Raw genomic sequence first — 25,285 nt, forward strand, 5'->3', positions numbered from 1 at the left:
TTCCTTCTTTAGGAAGTGTTTAGTGTAAGAAGTAGCAGGAACAGTTAGTGGAAACAGACTCTCCTGTCAGTGCTGCAGCCACTGTTCACTTCTGTGACCCTCGAGCAGATGTGTCTATATCTCCAGCAGTAGACCAGCCATGTAGGGACCCTCACAATGGAATTAATTAGCTCCCACTTCCTTACTGTAAACTCAAGTGCTGGTGCAACATTCAGGCTCTCTGAGCGTGTAAGTTTCACTTAAGGGGAAGCATGCCTGCATGCAGCAGTGCACCGCCAAGCCCAGCCTAATGTTCTCTGGTGCCCCAGTTGCCAGGGGATAAAAATGATCATGCCTTCCCCACTCCAGTCCCTGTGATGGAAGGGGAGATTGGGCCATCCTGTGAGTTATTTGCAAGGGTGAAGAGAGCTCCCAGGGTACAGGCCCTGCACAGCCACAGGCTTGTGCTGGGAACTGAAGGGCTTCGAGAACAGCAAAAGAAATAGACCCCGGCACACTGACTTGCATTTCCCAATAGTGCAATTCACTAGCTCTTGGCCACCCACCCAGCAAGTAAAACATTGACACCCACGAGTCCTGAATCCCAGGCTCTTGCTCTGACCACTACTTCACATCTGCTCTCCATGGGGCAGATTGTGCCTTTAGGTGCAGTCCCAAACAGGGGAGATACATACTCTTGTGCCTTATAGGCACCCCTCCGAGTCACAATTCTACTCGTGCAGGGTAGTAATTTCCTGCTGGCCTACCCCAGCAGCAGGTTACAATGTTGGCCTCAGTAGCTGAGAGCAATGAGTGTGAGAAGAGTGGAGTCAAGGATCCACTCATTCCCCATCTGCTCCTCAGAGGCCACGAGTGACCCCATTTACTCCTAGGCATGTGGAGCTAAGATATGGGTAGGGTAACCCATGCAACGCAGGAGGAGAGGGGTTTCACTTCCTCTGACTGCCATTTTCCGGAGCATAGTCCAAGGCACAATCTAACTCTAGGCTCACCACCACAGGAGGTGACCGTATTGAATGGCTGATTTGGGGGAATGACTGAATTCAGACTTGAGCAATTTGGCTTTGAAGCGAAGGAGGGAAGGCTTGAATAAAACCTCGAGAACGGACTGGAGCAGGGAGCATGGCTTCTCAGTGGAAACCCTGGTATCTGAACTCACTCAAAGTGTCGAGTTAAAGTTAAAAGGAAGTCATGTTAGCAGCGGGCTCGTCTATCCCACCTGTGCCTGCCCACCAGTATTTCATGCTTCCTCGCATTGTGTTTTTTATTTAATTTTCCAGCGAACACACTCTTTTATCATCCGGAACCAGGAAAGTAAATTAAGAAGAAATGGTTCTCTTTCAATTAGGCTCACAGTTGCTTTGAGTAACTGCCTATAATTCTATTTAATGAAAAAATAAAATCATTATTCCACTTCTCCCAGTGCCCTGTGACAAGCGCATAGACGGGCCCCATTAGTGGGTACCGTAGATTTATTTAATTAGAAAAATATTTTGTTTTCGCCAATTCTTAAAAAAGGAAAAGAAAAAACCCTCCAGGCACAAAATTAATCAAATCTGTTACCTAGTGCTTAATAACTTATAAACTACAGGCATCTATCAATTCATAGGTTTGTTTTCCCCACTGTTTTAGTATTTACATCCTAGTACAATGAACAGGCTGTTGTCTTAAATGTTCTGTTGTTTCTTTGCAATCCCAATTCATGCAACAAACAAGACAAGAGATCAAAGGATAGCTCAAGGTCTCACATTTGGATTCAGGATGGAATTGGTCATTGGAACAGGACTAAACTCAGGATAATGTCTGATGGCACAGAGAGGGCCACCTTGGAGGATTCAGATCCAGCTGCTGATTCCAAATACCCACAAAGGCCTGACTGTTGCATGCCTAGCTCACGGTTATTCTGTGCTCCCCCCATTTGCAGTAGCCGCCTGCATCTCATCTCACACCTAAAATGTAAGCTGTTCAGGGCAAGGACTTGTTTGCACTGTGTCTAGAACAGTGGGATTGAGCCTCTGAGCATGATCACAATAGAGAGGAATGAAGACAAGCATCTGGTTTGGGCCAAGGAAAGAAGGAAAAAATAAAAGAAAAAATGTTGATATTTTACTTCTCTTTAATCTCCTCCTCTTTTGACTGCTGGGGAAAGGAGTGTGTGTGTGCGTGTGCGCGTGATGTGTTGGGGGGCAGGTTATAACAGCTGCTCACTGCTCTGGAAGGCTGCACATGAAGGATCAGCAGTCAACTGGTGGCCAGCAGAAGGAAATGGCCATAGCACAGTCCTGCCTCTAGGAACAAGCAGGACACATCAAAGGGTGTTGCAGTGTTTTTTTGTCAGACCAGGAGCGTTGGTGAACAACCCTGAAGGCAACAGCTGCCTAGTTGTAGGCATGTGTGTACAGAGGCCAGCTCTCTGGTGGAGTTGGGGTGAAGCAAATGTGTAGCCAGTGCAACTAAATTAGATTCTTTATTCAAGCAAAAAGCGACAAAGTCCTGTGGCACCTTATAAACTAACAGATGTATTGGAGCATGAGCTTTTGTGGGTGAATACCCACTTTGTCGGATGCATGTAGTGGAAATTTCCAGAGGCAGGTATAAATATGCAGGCCAAAATTAGTCTAGAGATAACAAGGTTAGTTCAATCAGGAAGGCTGAGGCCCTCTTCTAGCAGCTGAGGTGTGAACACCAAGGAGGAGAAACTGGTTCTGTAGTTGGCAAGCCATTCACAGTCTTTGTTTAATCCTGAGCTGATGGCGTCAAATTTGCAAATGAACTGAAGCTCAGCAGTTTCTCTTTGAAGTCTGGTCCTGAAGTTTTTTTGCTGCAGGATGGCTACCTTAAAATCTGCGATTGCGTGTCCAGGAGTTGAAGTGTTCTCCTATGGGTTTTGTATATTGCCATTCCAAATATCTGACTTGTGTCGAGCAGACTCCCAAAGGGCCTGATCCAAAGCCCAGTGAAATCAATCGGAGTCCAAAGTGCTCCCACCCTCTTGTTTTTTCTCCTTTTCCCGACTCCTTCCTAATAGCTCCCTCTGGTGTACTCACACCTCTGCTCAGCTGGCAGGAAATAGAAGGGCTTAAGGGCCCAATCTCACAAACTCTTACTGCTTTATTCAGCATACAGTGCTTCTTGAAACCAAGTGTTTGCAGGATCAGGTCCAGAACTGGTTGAGGAAATATGTTGCTTTGGAAATCTCCACACCAGCCAGCCGGGATGCCACAACGGGTTTATTAGCAGCACCAACCAAGGGCTGGAGCCCCATTGTGGTAAGCACTGCACGTGCTCAAAGCAAAGACTGCCCCAAAGACAAAGGACAATATCAGGCCAAGACAAGCAGCAAGGGCAAACAACTTACACTTCTAGGAACAAAAGATCCAGGCTGGTTACCAGCAGCCATCTTGATGAGCCAAAATGCTAACCGGAGAAAATGAGAAAGAAAACTCCAGGGTGGATCCTCTAGCGAAGCAGCCTCTGGTTTTGTGCTAGGTGTCAGAGGGGCTTTCTCCTGGCATTTACAGGTTACTTGAAACAATCCACTGAGCACCTTTATCTATCAGCATCTTGTCTCTTTTCTTAATGATTATTCTATTTGCTTAAGCATAAATGCCTTGAAGAGGACTTTTAAATTAGGATGCTGAAACCCTGAGCTGTCATTTCATGGCTTTAAATTAAGGTGGAGAGGTTCACCCCTGGTTCGGTAACAAAGGAAACATTCAGCAGCACTGGCTGATTACATGGGCTGATCAAGAACGTGTGGAACGCAGTGCGGGATGCTCTCTGGGCACCGCATGTCATTCTGGAGGGCACCACAAGGAAGTACTGTGGGCCACTGACTGAGGCAACACACACCAGGCCAGAACCTCAGCTAGTGTAAACCAGAGAAGCTTCCTTGGTTTACACATTGGCATCAGTGGGCTGCTCTGATTTCCCCCAGCTGAGGAGCAGGTTCGTACCTTCTTGCATGATGCAGAAAAGTCATTTCTCAGCATTTAGCGGACTCTTTATCTAGCAATAATACATTACAAAATGCAAATGAATATGTCTAGATGAATTATATTCCTCTTCTTCGCACCCTTCATACATCATTTACCTTCTCAGAATGTAAATTCTTTGGCGTACAGGCCATCTTTTTCTATATTCATAGGGCAGGGCCTGGGCCTGGCTGAAGACTCTGGGCATTAACCTAACATGAAGGTGCAATAATAATATTTTAATTTAGTGCTCATGAAAGGTGCCAGTTTGTGAACTGCGGAAGCTAATGTCATGTGTTCATTAACAGATCACAGACAGCAGCAACACAACCTTTTCTCCCTGACACGACATGCCAGCCCTGAGAGATTAGCCCTAGAACAGAGAGGCCAATTCAGTGGCCAAACCCATTCAATTCTTTACCTCTCTGTAGAGCTAGGGAAGCAACATGATACAGGCAACAAGGCCGCAGACTGAGAGTCAGGGGATCTGGGTTTGCTTCCCAGGTCTACCACTAATGCAGCATGTGACATTGGGCAAATCTCTGCACCTCAGTTTCCCCATCTGTACAATGAGCATAATAAAACCCATCTTTACGAAGTGGATGGACATCCTGGGATGAAAAGTGCTTTGTATTAGTACAATGCTTGGGGGTGGGTTTCTTGTGACATTCAATTATACCTGCCCACAGTAGACCAAAGCCACCAGCTCATTACACAGATGCCAGTGAACAGCTATAGCTGATCTTGAATGGATTCAAATGCCTACTGTTCTTAACAGAAGAGACCAAAATTAGGAGTCAGAGCCTGGATACACTGAAGTCAATGGCAAAGCTTCCTCTGGCTTGAGCTGGACCAGGAGTTAGCATTTACGCTTTATTACAAACCCATGCCTCAGGTCCACCTAGGGTTGTATTCTGTTATTGGGAACAGGACACTTATGAATACAAAACTGAAGATCACCTGAGTGTTTTTCAGAGATGTTCTGCACTGATCATTATAATTTACATGGTCTTTGAGATGACAAAATACTGGCTGAATTTCTAGGTCCTAATTTGGGATGAACCAGCTCACTTAGCACTAGTTCTCTGGAAACCTTCACCTAAACTCCAGATCACAACTTTTGTGAGGTGCATACAGTTCAGTTAACCCCTTCTTCACCTGTTATTTTTCATTTTTGAGCTCCACCTAGTACTAGAAGCTGATATGATAAGAAATTCCATTAGTGTGATATTTCCCAACTGATTGGAAGTAGAAAAGAGTAGACATCCCACAAGAGGGCCTGATTTTCTGAAACTCTTCCCCATGCTACTCTGGGCACACACATGTGTCTCAAGCCCATTGATACACTCTTCAATGAAGAAGCCAGGCTCCTGCTTGAGCTGAATTTGATCTGGGAAATTTCAGAAAGTCACCCTGCACCGTGACTCATGTGATACGAGAGAGAGATCAGAGGGGCAGGCCAGTGATGCCCCACAGCACAGATTTAGAAAAGGACAAAAACTAAATTAATTTCCAAGTCTGAAAGAATTGGAGTCTCGGGTTTCCAAGACAAACCCCTCCGTTCTGACCATCATATTTAGGGTCCTGCAACCAGCCATTTGATGCAAATTCTGTGAGCAAAACTCCCAAGCCCCATAAGGTAACAGCTTTCTGCTTTTGTGCTGGCTCCAGCTTAGCCACACAAAGGAAAGATTCAGTATTTCCAAAGGTGACTATCTGTATAAAAACAAACAGTGCATTGGTACCCTCTACTGGTAATGGCTTAGAATAACCAGAGGATGAAATTCACAGAGAATTACCTACAGTACAATCCAGGCTTGAAAAGAACAGATAATCACATTGCCCCAAAGGTTTAGAGCTTGTTAGTTAATTGTATAAATTCAGATATTTCTTTTCACACACCATAAACTAGGGAATATGAAATGGCATCAACTTTCTCCACCAGGAATTTATTCTCCACTTACCATGGATTTACAGTGCCAATCAATTTACATACAAGGGATTTTTCTGTCTGTTTAGGTATCTATACTATACTGTCATTATGGTATCAAAACACCTTATTTACCAGTATATGCAATCCCTGTATCTTGATTATCTTGATACCAGATATACCATAACACAACCCACTGAAAATAGTTAAGTACCAATTCGTTCTCAAAATTAATGTATTCAGTTGACATGTTACAATGTGAGCATCTGGTGATATTACCCATTAGTTTAATGTTACTTAACTATTTATCCCATCACTTCTTCTGTGAATGTCCCATTTGAAGTGCCTTTCCAGTAGCTGCAAGCAGGTAAATTGCACTATCCCCAAGCTTTGTGCTGTTGGGTTCGAATTGTTGTTATTTTTCATTTGTATTATGGTGGTGTCTTTTTTCTTTCAGTAGCAAAGTCACTTGGTGCTACTTTACTTTCACACTCAGAACTTATGAAAAAGTTTTCCCTAGAATCCAGCATTCAGTTCTCCAGTTTGGGAACAGGTCGTGATTCCAAAATTATCTATATTGCATAGACACTGCAAATGAAGCTGCCCTAGAGTAAAACATCAGAAACCTTTCTGATAGCTCCACAACTCTTCAGGCTGGCTGCTGCTCAGTGAGTCCCTGTAACCCCCTTAGCTGCACTTGAAAGAGGGCACTTGGCAAAGTACTCCTGCAGTGGTACTCTCTTCATCCCAGTGTGGGTGCCTCCCAGAAACTCCATTGCTGCTGTGACTGTGGGAGCCCTGGCTGAAATATGTACCCTGCCACCCGGAGCACCCTGCCATGGATCCTTCATCTGGAAGAAGGAAGCTTGATCCCGGTAACAGCTGTGAATGGTGCACAGAAATGGGTGAAGGTGATTTTATCTTCTTATTTTCTGATCATGGCTTTGCCTTCAGATGCCCCCAAAGGGAAGACTGCTACTGGATACAATTCAGTATAGAGTCAGTCAAAAGGGTCAAAATGGAGTAACACCAGGGTGCGTTTGAGCTGATAATGTTGTGTAACATATTACCTTTAATAACTTTAGCTATTTCCAAGGACTGAGTCACTAGATTCCTCTGGCACTCAAGAAAACAGAATTCTTGAATTTGGCTTAAGCCTGCAGTGAAATTAACTTTGTGGGATTTGGCGACTGGCCCTAATGGACTATGGCTCCTGTCAGATACCAAACGTCCCAGTCTAACACCACGGTTCCTCTGCAGCCAAATGCTTTTACGATATTGCAAACAAATATCTCCATCACCCCTTCATCACGTTAGTTCATTTGATCAAGAAACAAAGCCCTCTTGGCAAATTAACATGGAAAAATCTCTCAGGGCAACCGTTTATTCATTACATAAGCAACAGAGAGAGTTCCCATCTGGAGATCATTACCTAGCAAGAAGGTGACTAGAAGCATAAAGGCCCACAGGAAAGCTCTATCTAGTCTTCATCTGACTATTGAGGTAGGGTTTACGAGTTTATTCATTCAGTTATAAAACCCATTCCAGGTTTTACATGAGATCCACTGCTTGCAAAGAAAGGACACGTTGGGTATTTTAGCCAGTTCTGTAAAGATGCTCAGCTGGAGTAAAATGGGGTAGCTGCAGTGAGGTCCAAAGCTCTGATTTAGAAAAAAAAAAACACCTTTATATATTCTCATAGTCAGATGCCCACTTAAAGATAACAAAGAAGAAACAATGAAAGAAGAATTCCCAGCAAGTTAACAATGTCTAGAAATGGGATACAAGGGAAATGTTGGCAAAGAAGGTCCTCTCCTCAGGAGTAAAACGAAGCAGAACAAGCCTTACATGAATTCCTAGGAGGAAACATGGCTGTGGCTAGGAAGTACATGTTCTGCTCTTCATCCTCACCTCCTTACTACACACACAAAGCACACACAATTGTGTATGTCCAAAACACAGGTGCACATGGGTTTGTGCACACACACCATACTAGATGGAAAGTTTCAGACCAGTTTAACTATGTCAGACTCTGTCTAGCAGCTGCCCACAAAGATAACAGACTAATACTGCTACACTGGCCAGAGAGTCCCCTTCAGCTCAGGTTCTTGGGGGGCTGAGATTTTTAAAGATAAAACTTCCATGTTTTATCCCTGCAGATACCCATGAAAAATATGTAGTCACTGCATGTAGCATATTGATGGCCCTGGCATTGTTATACTTTGCATTAGGCAAAGCCTTTAGTCACAACAAGAAGAAATTCAGTCAGGGAAAGTCACCTGTCTGAATTCCCTCATTCCCATGTCATTCTTACCAAGGAGTATCACTACTCTACCTAACCATGCAAGGTCCAGGCTGGCAGGCACTCCACACTCAGAGTTTCCACTCAGGTCAGCTCCACATCAGGGATAACAAAAGTACAACAAAACATCCAACGCAACAGATCCTTCTGCCCCCTCTTGGGCTATTCCTCATCTCACGCTTGACACTCCATCTTCAGACACCCCCAGGCTCAATAGTCCTTCCATCAGACTCATACACCCCTTCCTCAGGGCTGGGGGCGGAATCCAGACTCACTCTTAGCTCTGGGACCCTGTACGGAGCAACTAGGTCTGTTCCTTCTTTGCCTAGGCCACTTCCTACCACCAAGCCCCTTGTGTGACTTCCCTCAGCCTGTGCTTAACACAGCCGCTCCTCTGGTCCCCAGGTCTCTGCCTTCACCCTAGATCCTCCCAGCTCCTTCCTTCTCTGCTGGAACACCAACCTCTCAGGACAGCCTCTCTGTGCCTTGCCCCCTTTCCAGGCCCACCACAAGGTTTAATTCCATCCCTGGGGCCTTCTTCAGTTTTTCTTCCCATACAGAGGGAAGTCCTTACCTCCTCTCTCCTGGGTGTCTCTGTCCTGGGTCACTCTCCTGGCCCTCCTCTGTAGCTTTCACTTCTTCTTTTGTGAAGAAGCCCCAACTCCTGCCCAGCTGGGTCAAATAACAAATCAAGCTGGTGGGATAATCAGGCTCTTACTTGCCTATTATCCTTTTGTTCACCTGTGTGAGGTAGACACCTTATCACATACACAGAGAAAAGCAATGCCAGGCAACCCCCTGCCTTAGTCTAGACTAAATGGGGGCTTGTGGCCCTAGCAATGTGACCAAACTGGGCTAATTATTTCTCCTTCGTATTAAATCCATCCCCATTGTAATGATAGTAATAATAACAGCAACTAGAGCGGGTTGGAATTTTTTCATTGAATTTTTTCTGTGAGAGAGATGAAAAATTACCTCTTTTTTTTTAAAACAAAAATTTATGTAGAAAATACTCGTTTCTTTCTAAAATTTCCCTTTTTTAAGGGGAGAGGAGAGAAAAAAACCCTGAAAATCAAAAGAGTTTGGTTTGCAACTTTTCATTGACACACTAAAAAATGTCAGCAAATAATATTATCAAAAAATGCAAGTTGTAGGTATATTTCTTTCAAAAATTTTCACAGAAAATACCTTCCACAAGGAGATCTAATTGCCTGTCTCTTTTTTCAGATAAGGAAACTGAGGCAGAGACCTATATCACTAGCCCTAGGCCCTACAGCACATTAGTGGCAGAGAAAGAAGTAGAAATCAGAAGTTTCTGAATAACATTCCCAATGCTGCCTCTTTCGTAATCAATCACTTTAAGGGAGGAAAAAAGCCTCAAAACTTTCCATCAAATAAACAAATTTTCTTTGTTATTAAAGTGTCTAACTAGCCACTTTGTGACATTTGCCTTCTGGCTTTTATTTGGTCCCTAAACCCCCCTAGATATGATCCACAAGGAGGCATTATTGGCCACCATTTTCAGAAGAGACTAGTGAACTGGAAACCTTTGATTGCTAGCTGCCCAACTTGAGAGACTGCAAAAGGCCCTAATCTGCACAGCATGTGTGCTCGGCACTTTCTGAAAATCTGGCCCCTTTGAAGGGCTGGAAATGATTTTGGAAAATCTTGGCCCACATTTCAGTGTTTATGTCTTATCCCAAAAGAGGCGCTCCCGAGTGGGTAAGTTCCTGCCCTCCTGGCTATTGGCTTAGCACTGACACACAGGGAAGAACACAGCAGCTCAGCTGCTTCAGAAGAAGACCTATACATCCCCTGTGCTGATATGTAGCAAGCACTAGCAAATCAAGGCAGAATTTATCAGCTAAGCCAGGGATAGGCAACCTATGGCATGTGTGCCAAAGGCAGCACGGGAGCTGATTTTCAGTGGCACTCACACTGCCCGGCTCCTGGCCACTGGTCCTGGGGGCTCTGCATTTTAATTTAATTTTAAATGAAGCTTCTTAAACATTTTAAAAACCTTATTTACTCTACATACAACAATTAGTTTAGTTCTATATTATAGACTTATAGAAAGAGACCTTCTAAAAATGTTAAATGCATCACTGGCATGCGAAAACTTAACTTAGAGTGAATAAATGAAGACTTGGCACAGCACTTCTGAAAGGTTGCCGACCCCTGAGCTAAGCTGTTGGATTGATCAGGGTTTTCCATGTGCAACCCTGGCATTGGCTGTGCTGTGAAATATGCCAGGCTATAGCCATTGAGAATGCGTTCACCTGCTGTGCTGCCGTATGTACGTACAATAAAAGTCCTTAGTGGGATCGAGTTCAGTACCCCAATGGGAAGCTATACCTGTGTGTGGGGCACCTAGGACCTCTGGCTGTAAGAGCACAGACCTTGACAGCCTGAGCCACCCCATGCAACTGCATTAGCCCAGGCTGTAACAGGCTCATCAGTCTCCACATATGGCCCATCCATCAGGAGACGGGGACAGAGCTCCACATTGAGTGGGTGTGGACTACACAGGCACACCCAATGTATCTAACACGATGCTGACTGGGGCAGACATCTCACAGCAGTCTGCCAATCAAATGACAGCAAAAAGGACAGGCAACAACACAGTTAACAGACAACTGTCACTGAGACCCAAAGTCTCATGATTCTATGGCCTGTTATCACAAAGCGCCAAACTCCACCATGGCCTATTTATGGTTGCAAATGAACTGTTTGTTTTCCAACATGGAGAAGTAGGCCAGTTCCTCCTCAGATGCTGAGAAAGCCCTCTGCCTACACAATGCCTGCTTGTAAAATGAAGCCCGAACCCCTGAGATGTGTGTGTGTGTCTGTGGGTAATCCAGGTCTCCCAGTTCTAAGCAGCGCGCTGTGTCCGGGAACAACACTGGAAAAACATTCTCGTCTGACTTCATTAATCTAACTCTTGCTCATGTATCAAAGTGTGGCGCATTTTCTTGTAAAAATGATTAAGTTGCTAATTAAGCTGTTTATAACTTGTTTCCCAAGTCGCTAATGATAATTAACATGCAAATTAGCTGAGGGAGGAGAGGCACAGGGGTCCTCAGTTCATTACCAAGTTAATTACTGTTTGCATACTTAAACATTACAGTTATAAATGGTGGCATTTAATGTAATGGGCAAGATGATAATTATACCAACGACATTTTGAAAAGTCATTTCGCTGTGTGTTATTTTTTCTGGGTGATTAATGTTTCCATGCCTGATTGATAAACTTAGTTCAAACCAATATAAGTTGGGAACACAGTGTAACCAAATCAGTTACCCCTAACAGTCACATGCTTTTCTATCCCTTTTGGTTATAAAGTTGCAGCGCAGGGAAAGAATGAGAGAAAAATGTTTGGCAGTTCAATATTGAAATGTAAGGAGTAAAATAAGTTGATTAACACCAGTTCCTCACTCTCTGGTCTTGCAATGCTCAGATGAGTGGGTGACTTATTTGCAGAGGAGTTGAGTCCCCAGTTTGGGTTTGTAAACATAAACATTATTTATGTTGACAATAATAATGTCCAGAAGCTACACTTAAGCTTAGGGCCCCCTTGTGTGCATGCGTGTACACACACACACACACACACACACACACACACACTTGAGCGTGCCCCAGAGAGCTTACACACTGAATAAACAAGACAGGCAAAGGATGGTAGATACGAAAGATAATTCTCCCTTTTTTGCAGATGGGGGAATGGAGGTACAGAGAGATTAACTGCCTTTTTCAAGGCCACACAAGAAGCCTGTGGCAGAGCCAGGAGTTAAACCCAGATCTTCCAAACCCAAACACAGTGCCTGAACCACAGGGCAAAACCTTCCTCTCCATTGATTTCCACTGGAGTTGTAGGTGCCCAGCAGTTCTGAAAATCAGGCGCAAGCTAGGTAGATAAATGCCAGGTACAAGGCTCTGAGGTTCAACTCATAAAAGTTCCTCAATGTCTGCATATTTCTCAGTCCGTGGGAATGAGACTGACCCAGAATTTCTCACTTCTGCAGAACCGGATGGGAAATGCCACTGTAACAGCTCAGATCATGAGATTTCAAACAGGAATTTCTACATACATGGATTTTAGAGCAGTGGGGATTGGGAAGAAGAAGGGAGTGAGGAGTGATGACTGTGGAGGTGCCAATCCATCTGTAATGCACTTTATGCTTCCCCCAAAGAATCAGGTGAGTCATATCACACTGTGGAACGACCCAAGCTTCCACACACTGGATCATGTTTTACAAAAACTATAAAGAGATGAAAAACTGACCATTGGCTGAATAGAGGGTTAATAGAATGGTCCATTCCACCAAGGCAAGGGAGGCTCAGAGAATTAAGTGCTCATTTTTTTCTTCTCAGTAGGGACAATTGCTTTGGTCCTGGAATGCAAGGTGGTTACAGATGATCACTGATTACTGCTAAGCCTTGCCGGGACACCCAGGAACTAAAATGCCAAATATTCAGCAATCTCATGCAATTGCATCAAATCAGCATGAGCATCACTCAGCAGTTGTTATCAGAGTCTATGGAGACACTGGGACCAAACCAGGGGCTTTCTTCCAAGATCAAACCCCACCCCTTACCCAGCTTGGATGAGAAGGGGTTCCTCACTGGCTGATTGGGAGCTCTGCTTCACTCCCATTAGCACTGGGAGGCAGGGAGCTAATTAATTTAGGCTGCTGCGTCGTTGTGTCCCAACTGCACCAGCAAAGCCTTTGGGGTGACCCTCAGGGGCTTGTGCTGTTGTTGTTTAATCTCCATAAGGTTAATAAAATGGTTACTTCTCTCTAACAGAGTGACCATAACTGTAATTTTGCTCAAATGCTCTTCACCAGTACCTCCTTCCATCCTTTGCTTGGATCATATGCATTGTAATTGTAATTGGGCTAAAGAGGTGGGTTACTGGGCAGTTGCATAGGGAAATAGCAAAGGGTTTCTGCTTTCCTTCTCTCTCACCCATTTATATATAGCTATAGATATATATCAGTTTTGTTTCATGTACTGACTCATTTGTGATTAAATGTACATAAGGAACAGGAGTGCCTGGATCAGCTGACAGGGCAAAAACAGACGGTGGGAGCAGAGGACTTTGAATGAGACAAGTCATCCAGTAAATACCACTCCTACAGGGCTTTACTGAAGTGTAAACAGCACAAAAAGTTTTAAAACATTGCAGAGAAATTGGGGTTGAGTCATGAAATATGACTTCTCCTTTCCGGAACAGCTTTCAGCCAAGGATCTCAAAGCACTTCACAAACATTGATTGAGTCACCTTTAAATGCCCCAGGGATGTATTGTTGTCCCTGTTGTTCTGACACATAACTCAGAGCACAGAGGTAAAGCAGCTTTCCCAACAGCGACCAGCCAGTCAGTGGGAAAAACAAGAAGAGCTGATCAAGACAAGGAACTTCCGATATTTCAACCTTTGGTTTTGTGCTGAAATGAAACACTGAGTTTTTATTTTCCCAACAAAACATTATGATTTAAGCAAAACCCCATTTTCTGACAAGAAAATGTTTCATTCAAAAAATTTTGGCCAGCCCTGCCGAGAATACACCTCGGCAGTCCTGACTCCTAGTCTCCTGTTCTAACAGCACTAGGAAGGCCGGCATGGAGAAGATGTTCAGGGTGCCGATTTCCTTAACAAGGAAGGAGTTCCCTAGCTCGTTTTACATCCAAGTTCTCCACAATCTACTTCTCAGGCTAGGCAGTGAGCATGGAACTGAACACACTTGCGGATGAAATTTCATCATGTGGCTTCAAAGCTGGTGACATCCAGCAGAGCCTCTTGACTTCAGTGTCATGAGCACTCAGTCACCTAGCATCTATTATTCAATACAGGCCAACTCCTTCTCTCCCTGACACCAGAGTCACTCCATTGTCCTCAACCCTCACATAGGTGTAGATAAGAGCAAGCTCTGGCCCCTTGACTCTAAGCAACACAATTGATAATCTCACTCTGACAGGTCACAAGTCATTTTTGGAATGTTTTCTTTTTCTAAATGTAGCTCATTGCTCCTAGATTACAACCTCTTGCACCAAGCAAGGAACTTCTACCTTTCCTTGGACTTTGCACTCTTCTTGTCACATAGATGCAATTGTCAAGCTACCCTGATTAACAAGTTAGCTAAATCAAATGTATTGAAGTTCTTCACTCTTTCCTCCTCAGTCCATTCCTCAGCACACACTGTTCATCTTTCTCGCAAATACGTAGGAGACACACTATATGTTTTTGTGCTACTAATGCCGAACATGCACACAGGAAGCCTTGTTCAGGTCTTGAGGGTCTAGTTCACCCCTAACTTGACACTAAAGTGTTTTCAGAATCCCTTAAAGTGGGTGGGATTCTTTCCCTTGTCTTCAAGGGGCTAAGGTCTAGGTCCCCGAAGTACATCCCCTCGCTCTCTCTATCTATCACCCTCTCACTTTTGTGCATGTCTTTAGTGCCTCTCCATACTCCTGCCAACCTCCACTTAAGCTTCAAAAAATGTCTGAAGATCCACCTTGTCGGTATAACGATGATTGGGTCACTGTCACCTTCTAGTGGCCACATCCTCTAGAAAGGAAAAAAGCCCTACAACCAGTAACAGCTGAAGTAATAGAGGCCTGTATTTCTGGTCCCAAAGATCATGGAGTTTTATCCCCACTCCCATCCATGTCTGTAGCATTTGGATTTATTATACTGTCTAAAATATGCATGATGGAGTTCTATTGTTTCTCCTGTAAAGCTTCTGTTGTGCCTTTGGCTTGTAACCCCTCTAGGCAAGGTCCTGCTATATGTAGCCCCCCCCACTTTGTCCAGCATTGCGGACACTCCAGAAACAAATACAACAATCATGATTATAAGTTCTTATTAGCACCCAGCCTGTATCTTTTTGGAGGAAAGTAATTCCATCCACATGCTGCTGAACAGCACTCTTTGCAAGGGCACTCCAGCTAGCATGCCATCTGTACTCCTTACCCCCTCCAGCCCCCTTTAAAAATTAATCACCTGGCTACAACAACAGGAGAAGTTATTGTAAAGTATTTAATATTTAACTAGTGTTTGGAAAAACACTCTTCTTGCTCTCTCTCTGTGTTGGTTTGAGCATTTGCATCACAGTAATTCTTTACCATACGGGAGAAGCAGCATGATCCAGTGTCTTGGACATAGGACTGGGAGCGAGGAAACCTGAGGTCTATTTCAGCCCTTGACTCAGTATATGATGCTGGGCAAATTGCTTCACCTCTCTGTGTCTCTATTATTCCCTCCTACCTTTTTCCAGTCTTGTCCACTTATATTGTTAAACTGTCTCTTGTTATGTGCATGTACAGCATCAAGCACAGTGGAACCCTCATCTCATCTGGTGCTAAGATTATTATTTTTTTAATGAATGGACGACATTGTATTTCTCTGTGAGCTTTGTATCCACAGGACAAGATGTCCCTGGAAGCGATGCGCAGACCAGTGATATGAAACCTCCCTCCCTCACACAGAGAAGTCAAATTATGGGTAATGATTTTTTAAACATGGACCACAACCCATCGAGAGCACCAGCCTCATTGTGTTCATTCCCACAAGCTGAGCTCGAACCACAGTGGAGGAGCGATAGGCCCATGTGTTTGATCAACTCGGTCCTTGCTAATGTGATTTCTGTTGCAGAACTGTTCCTTTTTATGCCTTCCGGTCTTTCCTAGCAATATCACCTATGGCCTGATGTGACAGCAGTACTAAATTATTTCTTGATGGCTCATTAGGGTAATTAAAATGAAAGTAATCAAAGCCAAGTAATGGGCAATCTCTTAATAAACTGTCAAAAAATCTATATTCATCATAGGGAATTTTTTCCACTCTGAATGTCAAAGAATACAGATCAAGGAAAACCTGGACTTCAGAATCAGTTCTGGTTTATACGAGCACTGTCAGGCGAGCCACATCTGGAAAAATATACCTTACTGGTGTCTAATAACATCCAAAATCCATTGTGCACCATTGAATCTGTTAGCTCCCTTTCCACATTTCACTATTTTGGACAGTGAAAATAGAATGGTCAGTTTCATTTTCTATTTACATGTCAGGTTCGCTTCCTGGCTGCCCATCCACAGACTGCACACTGTGTTTTCAGTCTAATCTGCCAGAGAATGAACATAAGAACCTAAGAATGGTCATATTGGGTGAGACCAAATGGTTACATTTAAAACAAAACCTTATTTTTAAAAAATGATTAATTTTTTTCCATTTATCCTCGACTAAATCTTGATGTTCCCTCTCCATTTTTCATGGGCCAGACCCCACCACTGATTGCAATGGGTATTTTTCCTGAATAATGACAGAGGCTGGCATCTTCATAGGAGCTCAAGAAAGTTAGGAAGCCAACTCCCTGTGGGATTTGAATGACCCACATTTACAGAATGCCTTGCGATATTCAGCAGAAAGGTGCCGTATTGTGGCCTGACACTTCCTCCTCCATAACATTGCGAGCTGCTTCTGCGACGTAGAGCTGCCATGTCAGGGAGCTTAGTTAGCAAAGCCCTGGTGAATGACTTTGGGCACCACTTCATCACTGTCTCACCCGACTCCAGATGGGGAGCAGAAGGGAAACAATGACATGCCTCTACCATGACAGCGAAGCACCTCCTTTGGGGGGAACTGCAGCTAGAGCATAGCTACATCAGCCCAGCAGCAATGTCTAGCTGAGACCAGGTGGGTGAGGTAAAAACTGGTCTCTCTCACCATCAGAAGCTGGTCCAATAAATGACATTACCTCATCCACCTTGTCTCTCTAATATCCTGGGACCAACCTGGCTACAACTACACTGCATGAGACTAATAGGACAAAGAGATAGAATCATAGGGTTAGAAGGGACTGAAAGGATCAATAGATAGATAGATAGAGGGGGTGTGTAGGGATAGATAGATAGATAGATAGATAGATAGATAGATAGATAGATAGATAGATAGATAGATAGATGGGGTGTGTAGGGATAGATAGATAGTTAGATGGGGTGTGTAGGGATAGATAGATAGATAGATGGGGTGTGTAGGGATAGATAGATAGATAGATCTGGCAGTTCAGGCTTCAAGCCCTCCAGTGCGCCAGCCATGGCCTGTGTGCCTGCACTGTGCAGCAATCCCCTGCCTGCGGGAACAGAAGCCTGTGTTAGTGTTTACCGTCTCCTGGGTAACAGGGCATGTGGCAGGATGAACCGAGCCAGCCAGTTCTCACCCCATCTCTCCCAGCAGCAGACACTTCTCCTGAGTGCAGCCGCAAGGAATCTCCGAGATCACCCTGCACCTTCACCGCATGAACGTGTTCAGACGTGAGTTCCCAGGCTCTGCTTGTGCCCTTCTCCCCCGGCCCCCTGCCCTTTGTTTCCTCTGCTCTTCTGTCCCATTGTCTGGGGAGTGAGCCGCTCTGGGTTTGGTCCCTGTCTAACCTTTGTAGATTCCCACCTTTTTGTAGTGGGAGGAGAGAATGTGAGCCCCCCTCCCCAATCCCCTCCAATCCCAAAGCTGGGGAGAATCCACACAGACTTGACTGCTTGTGCCAATAGTCTGCCCCCCCCACACACACACACACACCCAACCCCCCAGCTTCAGAAACAAAGACAAGCTTCAAATTGCCTCCTCCCTTTCCCCGCGTGCCCAGCAAAGCTACAATGTCTGAGGAATGGCAAACAGCAGGCAAAGCAATGGAGTGGGTGGTTGTTTCTTTCCCAGCGTCCAGCTGTCAGAAGGAGTCTGATGGTGCAGGTGGGGTGAGGAGGGAGGGGGTCAGACAAAGGAATGGGAGGAGCACAGATCAGAGCAGAGTTGGACAGAGCAAACACCTGAATCAGGGAAGGGCATTTGGACATTAACCCCCATTGAGCTAGGCGCTGCACGCACACAAAATGAAAAGACAGCCCCAGCACCAAAGAACTGGCATTCTGAGCATCCACTTTATTTCCTCTTTTTTAAAAAAAAAAATTGTAAACATTCAGTTTGGATGATGCAGCAAATGTTTTGGGAAACAAGTTATAAAAGGCACCAACTACAGGGCACCAAATGGTTTCTTCTGCGGGCCCAAAGCTGGCTATATATCTTTGCGCTTGCTGGTCAGGTAAAAGGTGCTGTGTAGCCTCTGTTCTCATGGAAGCCAATAAGGGATGATGAATTTATTGAGAGCTGGGGATTCAGAAATTAGACCTGAACTAGTTCACTGATGTGCCGTTGCGGCGGGTTGCTGTCTCTCGGGTGAGATACGAGACTGATGTCCCAAAGGCTTCCGCTGTGGGCGTGGTGCTGTTTGCCAGGAGTGGCTGATAAGACTATGTGCTGGGCCTGGTTTTCCTGCAATACCAAAGCCAGAAGCTGCATTTTCCAGCTTTGCTGTTCCTTTCTTTCCACTTTCATGAGCATTTGTCTAGTTTTATCTTCTTAGGAAACGGGATTGGCCCTTCACAACAGCAGCAATAACAGCAGCTCCATCCCATCTCAGCTAATTTCTTCTCTTTTCCCCTATGATTGCCGTCTTTGATACCACCTGATAGACTGTCAAACATGGGGAGGGTGGCTTCTTCTAAAAACTCTCTCCAGCAAAAGGAAAGGGAGCAAGAGGTATTGTTAAAAATGAAAGCCTTTCTTAATACTTTACCTTTCCAATGCTTTAACTATTTTCTCTTGCTTTCTGTATCTTTCATAAAAGGTTTAAATGATTTGTAATGTTGGGTTTACCAAGCTCAGGTCTCTGCATCCCAAACCTCAAACTTCATTTAAAACTGTTTAATGTTGGACAGCGACTGGATTATGTTAACACCTTTGACTCTTTGGGCCCATGTGTTCCATCTAAATTAATACAACGGGTCCAAAAGCATGGTTGGGGAAAAGGAGAGAACAGCCCTCTATGGTTTGGAGGCTAAAGAAAGATGTGCTTGATGGGGAAGGGAGATAGTTAGAAGACAGCAGCAGAGTAATGATACGTTTATTTATTACACAAGTATGTTTAAATTCCTCCTCTCCAATACTTGATGCTGAAAATATTTCATATATGTTGTCAAATGGAATTTAACAACAAAATTCAACATTAAATACTGAGGGCAAATTTCTCCTCTCTGTTCCACATGTAGATCTGTGTAGCATATTCTGTGCTCCCCCTGATTCTTGTATCCACCCAAGGTCTACAGTCATCTCCCTAGATCGTGAGCTCTTTGGGGAGGGACCTTTTTTTGGTTATAGGTGCATACTTTTCAGTGACCAATTTTTTTGCTCTTTGTACGACTCTGTGACCTTCAAAACATCTGAGGCCCTTGTTTGTGTCTGTCAATTTGATGGCTTAGAAAAAACAATGGATACCCATGAGCTGTGGCAATGTGCTTAGTTCTAACTGCTCTAATTTCTTTTCTACAGGCACCTGAAAGTGCTGTGTGTGAAACCACACTTGCTGAAGATGTAAATGCCTCTGTGTTCAGAATGTCAGCTCAGGAGCTTGCCACACAGCTCTGCAAGGAAGGGGACCAGCACCTAGCTATGGATGAGCTGCCGCTAGCCACAGCTTTCTACATGGCTGCATTCAGCTGCAGTGCACTCCTGGCAGTGCAGAAAGTAAAGTCCCTTGGGAAGGGGCCCTGGGAGAAAGTGATAGCTACCCTGGAGACGTGGTGCACAGGCAAGAGTCACATTCCCAGGATACACTGCAACAACTTGGCCATTGTGTCACTCAATGTGGGAATAGCTGCAGTCTTTCTATCCACCCTAAGCCCCAACAACTTGGCTTCCTCTGTAGTCAAGCTAGAGGCCATGCTCAGGCAGAGGCGCTATGAAGATGTGGTGAGCCGGTGCAATGCCCTGCTCAGCATTCATCCCAAACACTCAGTGGAGCTGCTCCTGACGAGGGCTTTGGCCTGGGTGCTGTTGGGGACGCAATCTGGGAACGGAGTTGTGGACTATATCCAAGCTTTTGTGATGCACCGGGCTGAGACGGTGGCATATATGTGCAGCAGGCAGAGGGAACACCTGCCACTGGTGATCCAGACCTTCTCTGATTACCTCTCAGTGCATCGGGAGATGGGTCCAGATAGCAGGGCTTTGGATAGCCAGTTGGGTGACTGTTATGACTTCCTCATTGCCGTGGCACCGAATGGCATCCAGGTATGCTTGGCACAGGCTGCATACCTCTATGAGAAACACAAATTTGAGGAGTGTGTGGCAGTTTACAGCAAGGTTATGGAGGCCTTATCTGCTGGTAGCAAGCTCAGAGATGAGAGAGCTTTGGGTGTCCTCCTAGGCCGGGCCGCTGCTTACTTCTCCTTAGGTGGGCGGACACGGGAGATGATGCAGGACTTGACAGACACCTTCAAGATAAACCCTGGCCAAGCAAAGCAGCACTTCGATGAGCTTTTCTCATCTTGCGACACTGAGAGGATTAAAGAACAGGCCAGAGCTGTCCTGGATGTAGAGTTTGCGGCTTACAGAGAAGCTGTGCGTACTCGGCCTGAGCTCCGAGATGATGCTGGCACAGAACTGCTTTCCCCAGTCATCCACACTCTCCAGTTCCTCATTCAGATCGCCCCAGGGTCCAGGCGTGAGCTGAGTGTCCGACTGGCAGATTGCCAACTGCTGAGCAAGCAAGTCAACAGTGCTCTGAAGATCTGCACCCACCTCTTGGAGTCTGACCAGAATACTTATTACAACAGCCTCCTAGTCCTGCGAGGGTTTTGTTACCTCCACACCAGTGACTGTCAGCAAGCCCTGCTGGACTTCCAGAAAGTCATTGAACATGACTCCCCACACCCCAACAGTTGTGTGAAAGCCCTGTGCGGGCGGGGACTTATCCGGATTTTGGGTGGCAGTCCTTACCTCACGGCCCTGGATTATATCACTGCCTGTCGACTGAGATTAGACGAAACCATCCTCACTGTCAAGTCCTATGTGCCCTGGAACCAAAGAGGGCTGCTCCTGAAGGTGCTCCAGGAAGAAGGGCAGAAGATACTCCAGAAAAAAACATCTCCAAAAGGCAGCTCAGCCTTCAGGCAAAAGAAAGGAGCAGGACTGAATGGATTCCTGACAAAAGAAGGGTATGGCCTGGGCGGGTTGATTGTTCAGGTGGGTGGGAATGGAATACAGACCCTTTCATGTCTAGGTCACCAGTTGGTGGGAACCCAGCCTAAACTGGTAGTGGGAAAAAGCCATTAACATCTGAGGGATGCTCAGTGTCCTTTATGAAATGAGATGGAGGGATCTCACTCTGTTTTCTCATGGAGTAGATATCCACATCACCAAAACAGTCAGTCATTCTTGGTGCTAATAGGCCCCCTCACTGGAAGTCTCAGCAGAGTTCAAGCACTGAATGAGCCATGGAGACAACTCTCCTAAGTTCTCTAAAAGAGGTCCTACCAGATCAGGGATGAATGACTGACGGTGAGGCTTGATTTTCTGCTATCTGTGCTGCACTTGGTTTGAGGATAAAAGAGTAAGTTCCTGTCCAGGGCTGGCAGTCTGGTACCATTGTCCAATGCTAAATTAATGAATGTAACACTTAAGTGGAAAAACAAATCAAAGCAGAGTTATGGCATTTAAATCCATTTAAGCTTCTGCTCCACTTTCTTCCAGGGAGGGTGCTATAAATAAGATTAGTAGAGCTGGTTGTATTTTTCAGTTGATTTTTTTAATGAAAAATGGCTTTTTGCAGGGGGGAGGGGTGGAAGGGGTTGTGAAAAATTTTATTTCTTTATAAATTGTCGACTTTTTCAAAGATGAATTGAAAACCAAAAACATTTGTCTCCAGTTTTCAGTTTTTCAGCCAAAAAAACAGAAAATTGCTGTAAAACATTTTCAAAACCACTATTTTTTTCATTTATTTCTACATTATTCCTGGAAAATACTCGACTATTTTCTGACCAGCTCTAAAGATTGGAAAAGAAATGAGTTTAGAAATTTGGTGACAAATGGAGCACAGTTTGGCCTATACAATTGGGGATACTTTAGAGAGGTCTCTTATTAATAATAGCTAAGTCTATAAAGCATTTTGCTTTGGTAGATCTCAAAGCCCTTTACAAAGCAGGTCAGTGTCATTTACAAATTGGGAAACTGAGGCACAGAAAGGAAATGACTTCCACATAGTCACCCAATGGCAGAGCCTGGACTAAAACCCAGATCTCCTAAGTCCCACTCCAGTGTTCTTAAAGCGGGAGAGTGTCTAACAAGGCTGTTCCCATGTACATGTGTTAGTGTTTTATAGCAATTTTTAGCAGGAGAGAGTTCTTCAACTGAGATAATACATGATTTTCTATACCTACTATTTTTATTATTTGTATTGAATAGCGTCTAGGAGTCCCCATCATGGACCTGTACCCTCTTTTGAAGCCAGGCTTTTACCTGTACTTATAAGCTCATTTACAAATAGGCATTTGATGAAACGTTTACAATGTGGCTCAAATGTTTAAGTGACAGGAAGTTCTCTGTTGCTGGAGACAGTGAAATTTGGCTGCCATTGTAGTACGGGGCTCATTCAGAGCCAGTTGCACTGTCTGACCGATAGAGAAGCTCCACCAGAACTACAAGCAGTTCTTCCTTTGTTTATGCAGAGATGCTTTCGGGGTTCACCAGCTGGCTTCTCTCTTGATGGAGCTGGACCCTTCTGATGAAGCTTCTCAGATCCTGGGTGCCGATGCCTTGTACCAGCTGGATCGCGTGGTTGAAGCTCACAGAATCCTCTTGGTCGCCCTCTCTAGGAATCCCCAGAGATCTCCCATCCTGGCAAGGCTGGCGCTACTGCAGCTGAAGAAAGGCTTCTTGTATGATGGGACTCAGGTAAATAAGTATCTGGCTGGCAATGCGGGCAAGACGAAGTCCTGTGGGTGAAATGACTGGGGAGTCCACAGTTCTCGCTGGCTGATGTTAGGGATGCCGTATGTATGCACTGAGTGGTGTTTGCAAGAAATGAACAATTTGTGCGTCGTGATCTGGGACAAGAAAATTGGCAAAGTTCTGGGGCGAGCTGCTTGGGAAATGGGTTAATCTTTCATGAACATTTTGGTGAAAAATTAGTCCCTTTTCTTGCTGGAGATTTTCAAATTCAAAACTTATCAACCCACTCTAATTCTGGGGAGTGCAAAGCTTCAGATGAATTTCCAGGGCTTCGTCACTTCCCTGTGGCTAGTTACAGTGGACCTACTTACAGGTCCCTTCACCCAGCAGTGTGGAGCCTTTGGCACAAATAGTGCCATGCACATGTGGGATAACATTCTTATTGTGACCAAAAATAATACAATCCTGGTCAAGTGCATCTCACCTCTTAAATTAAAATCTCTAATGTGCAGTAAGACTCCATAGCAGGAGACTCAGGGTTGGAAACATGGTGAAGTTCAGAGCTAAAATTAGATTTAAGTATCCCAGCCACTAACAGAACTTTTATGATCCAAACTCAGGCTTGGAAGGGGAAGCTCTTGGATTGTAACACAGGCTGTACAAGGACACAACCAAATGCAGCCCATTCATCACATTGCATTTAATGACACCTTTCATCAGAGCCTTTTAACTAGATAGAGCATGATTGAATGTGCTGCTGTGGTGGTAATATCATTGATGGATTGGTAATTTTCCCTTAAAAGGGAAGGAAATAGCTATTGCCTTTCTTCTGCAGCTACCTAGTCTTGCTAATGAGTCTCTGTAACTCTTTCCCGGTGGCTACATGAGGCAGCAAGAAGATCTGCAAACTGTTGCCTTACTTTAGGATCTCACAGGCTAGCGGATTCATGTCTCTCAAAAGCAGAGAACATGTCTGTGTTTATGGCCCTGTAAATAAAGCAGTAATCTTATGAAATGTATTCCCTAGTGGATGGGTAAAAAATTACTGTCTGCCACCAAGTCTCTGGATTCACTCTACTCACAGGTGGAAATCCTTGATTGAGAAATGCAGTTTAAATCCTACGTTCACCTAAAATCTGAGAATGTCTAATTCCCTCACCTACCCAACCTAGGAAACCTAATACTTGACCCATCAGGTGAAAAGCTACCAGGAAGGTGAGTGACTAGGAAGTTGAGGTACAAAGAACTCCATTTCTTGCTCTGACCCTGGTTGGTACTTACTAAGAGAACCAGAAGTCCCTTCCCCTCTCTGGTTTTAGGTAACGGCTTGTCTTAAAGAGCACTCAAGTTCCAAGGTAAGTTGATATTCAGAATCTTTCTCTCAGCACCTGCAGACTGGTTATCATGTTCATTGCATACACACAGCTCCCGCTGAAACCAAGTTTGGAAACTCTAGGAAGAAGTGTTTTGCCACAGTAAAACCACATCCACTCATTGTAACTTCCTAACAATGTACAGCATCAGTGGCACATATACGTATGGAGGAGGAAATCAGTAGCCATGATCTGATGCACAGTGGTAGCAGTGGCACTGAATCTATTGGCTACAGCAAAGCTCTAGGAGTCAGGACCCCTGTGATTCCTGGACAAAAACTTGCTGCATGAACTTTAACAAGTTCTGTAACTTCCGCATTTCATTTGATCCAAATGTGATGATAATTAATAAGACTTGCTGCTTTAGAATGGGAGCTCCCTGGTCAGAAAGTGTGTCTTCCTACAGATCTCGGTGGAGCCAAGCATATTGCAGGTGCCACTAAAATATAAATAGAGTAAAAAAATATTCAGCTTAATATAATATCACTAGCAGAAGTGTTTGGGGGTCCTTGGATAAAAGAGACAAATGCTTGTGGGCGTAAGGAGATTGCTTGTTAAATTGGAAGGGATTCAAGAATTTTTATTTCTGCTAAGCAGATATAACTGCCAAGATTAAACAGTTAAATGACCGGAGTTTGCCAGCAGAGGACACTGTTGCATTTTTAAACTGTGTAATAAATCCGCCAGATGAAAAGGAGAAAAGTATTCCATCAAACCAAATGTGTTATTTTTTCCCTGTGGAGTATAAAAATTCTGTGCTATGTGCTGAGAATGTGAGAGCTACCACTCATCAGAGTTCACATATAGTCCTTGGAAAGTCTGACTTTGAACAAACTTTTTAATGTACTTGTTATTTGGAGTCACCACGTTTCCCCCCTTTTGGATGTGCACAAAAACAGTGGTTGAAAATCCATTGCTTTACTCTT

At 44.5% G+C, this 25,285-nt stretch overlaps 1 protein-coding gene across 2 annotated transcripts in view; it reads left to right on the forward strand.

The window, feature by feature from the left end:
* Window positions 1–17,432: 17,432 nt before the first annotated feature.
* The window catches only part of TTC34 (tetratricopeptide repeat domain 34), a 42,872-nt gene continuing 35,019 nt past the window's right edge, over window positions 17,433–25,285 (forward strand). Inside the window, exons 1-3 of one of the 2 annotated variants that reach the window (XM_050931123.1) lie at window positions 17,433–17,519; window positions 19,588–21,254; window positions 22,764–22,989. In XM_050931123.1, coding sequence (XP_050787080.1) covers window positions 19,651–21,254; window positions 22,764–22,989 — 1,830 coding nt within the window. In that variant the 5' untranslated portion in view covers window positions 17,433–17,519; window positions 19,588–19,650. The remainder of the gene's footprint in view (window positions 17,520–19,587; window positions 21,255–22,763; window positions 22,990–25,285) is intronic. The other variant, XM_050931124.1, reaches the window with a different exon arrangement.

This window comes from Gopherus flavomarginatus, chromosome 21 (genome assembly GCF_025201925.1).
Source record: "Gopherus flavomarginatus isolate rGopFla2 chromosome 21, rGopFla2.mat.asm, whole genome shotgun sequence".
Taxonomy (NCBI): Eukaryota; Metazoa; Chordata; order Testudines; family Testudinidae; genus Gopherus; species Gopherus flavomarginatus.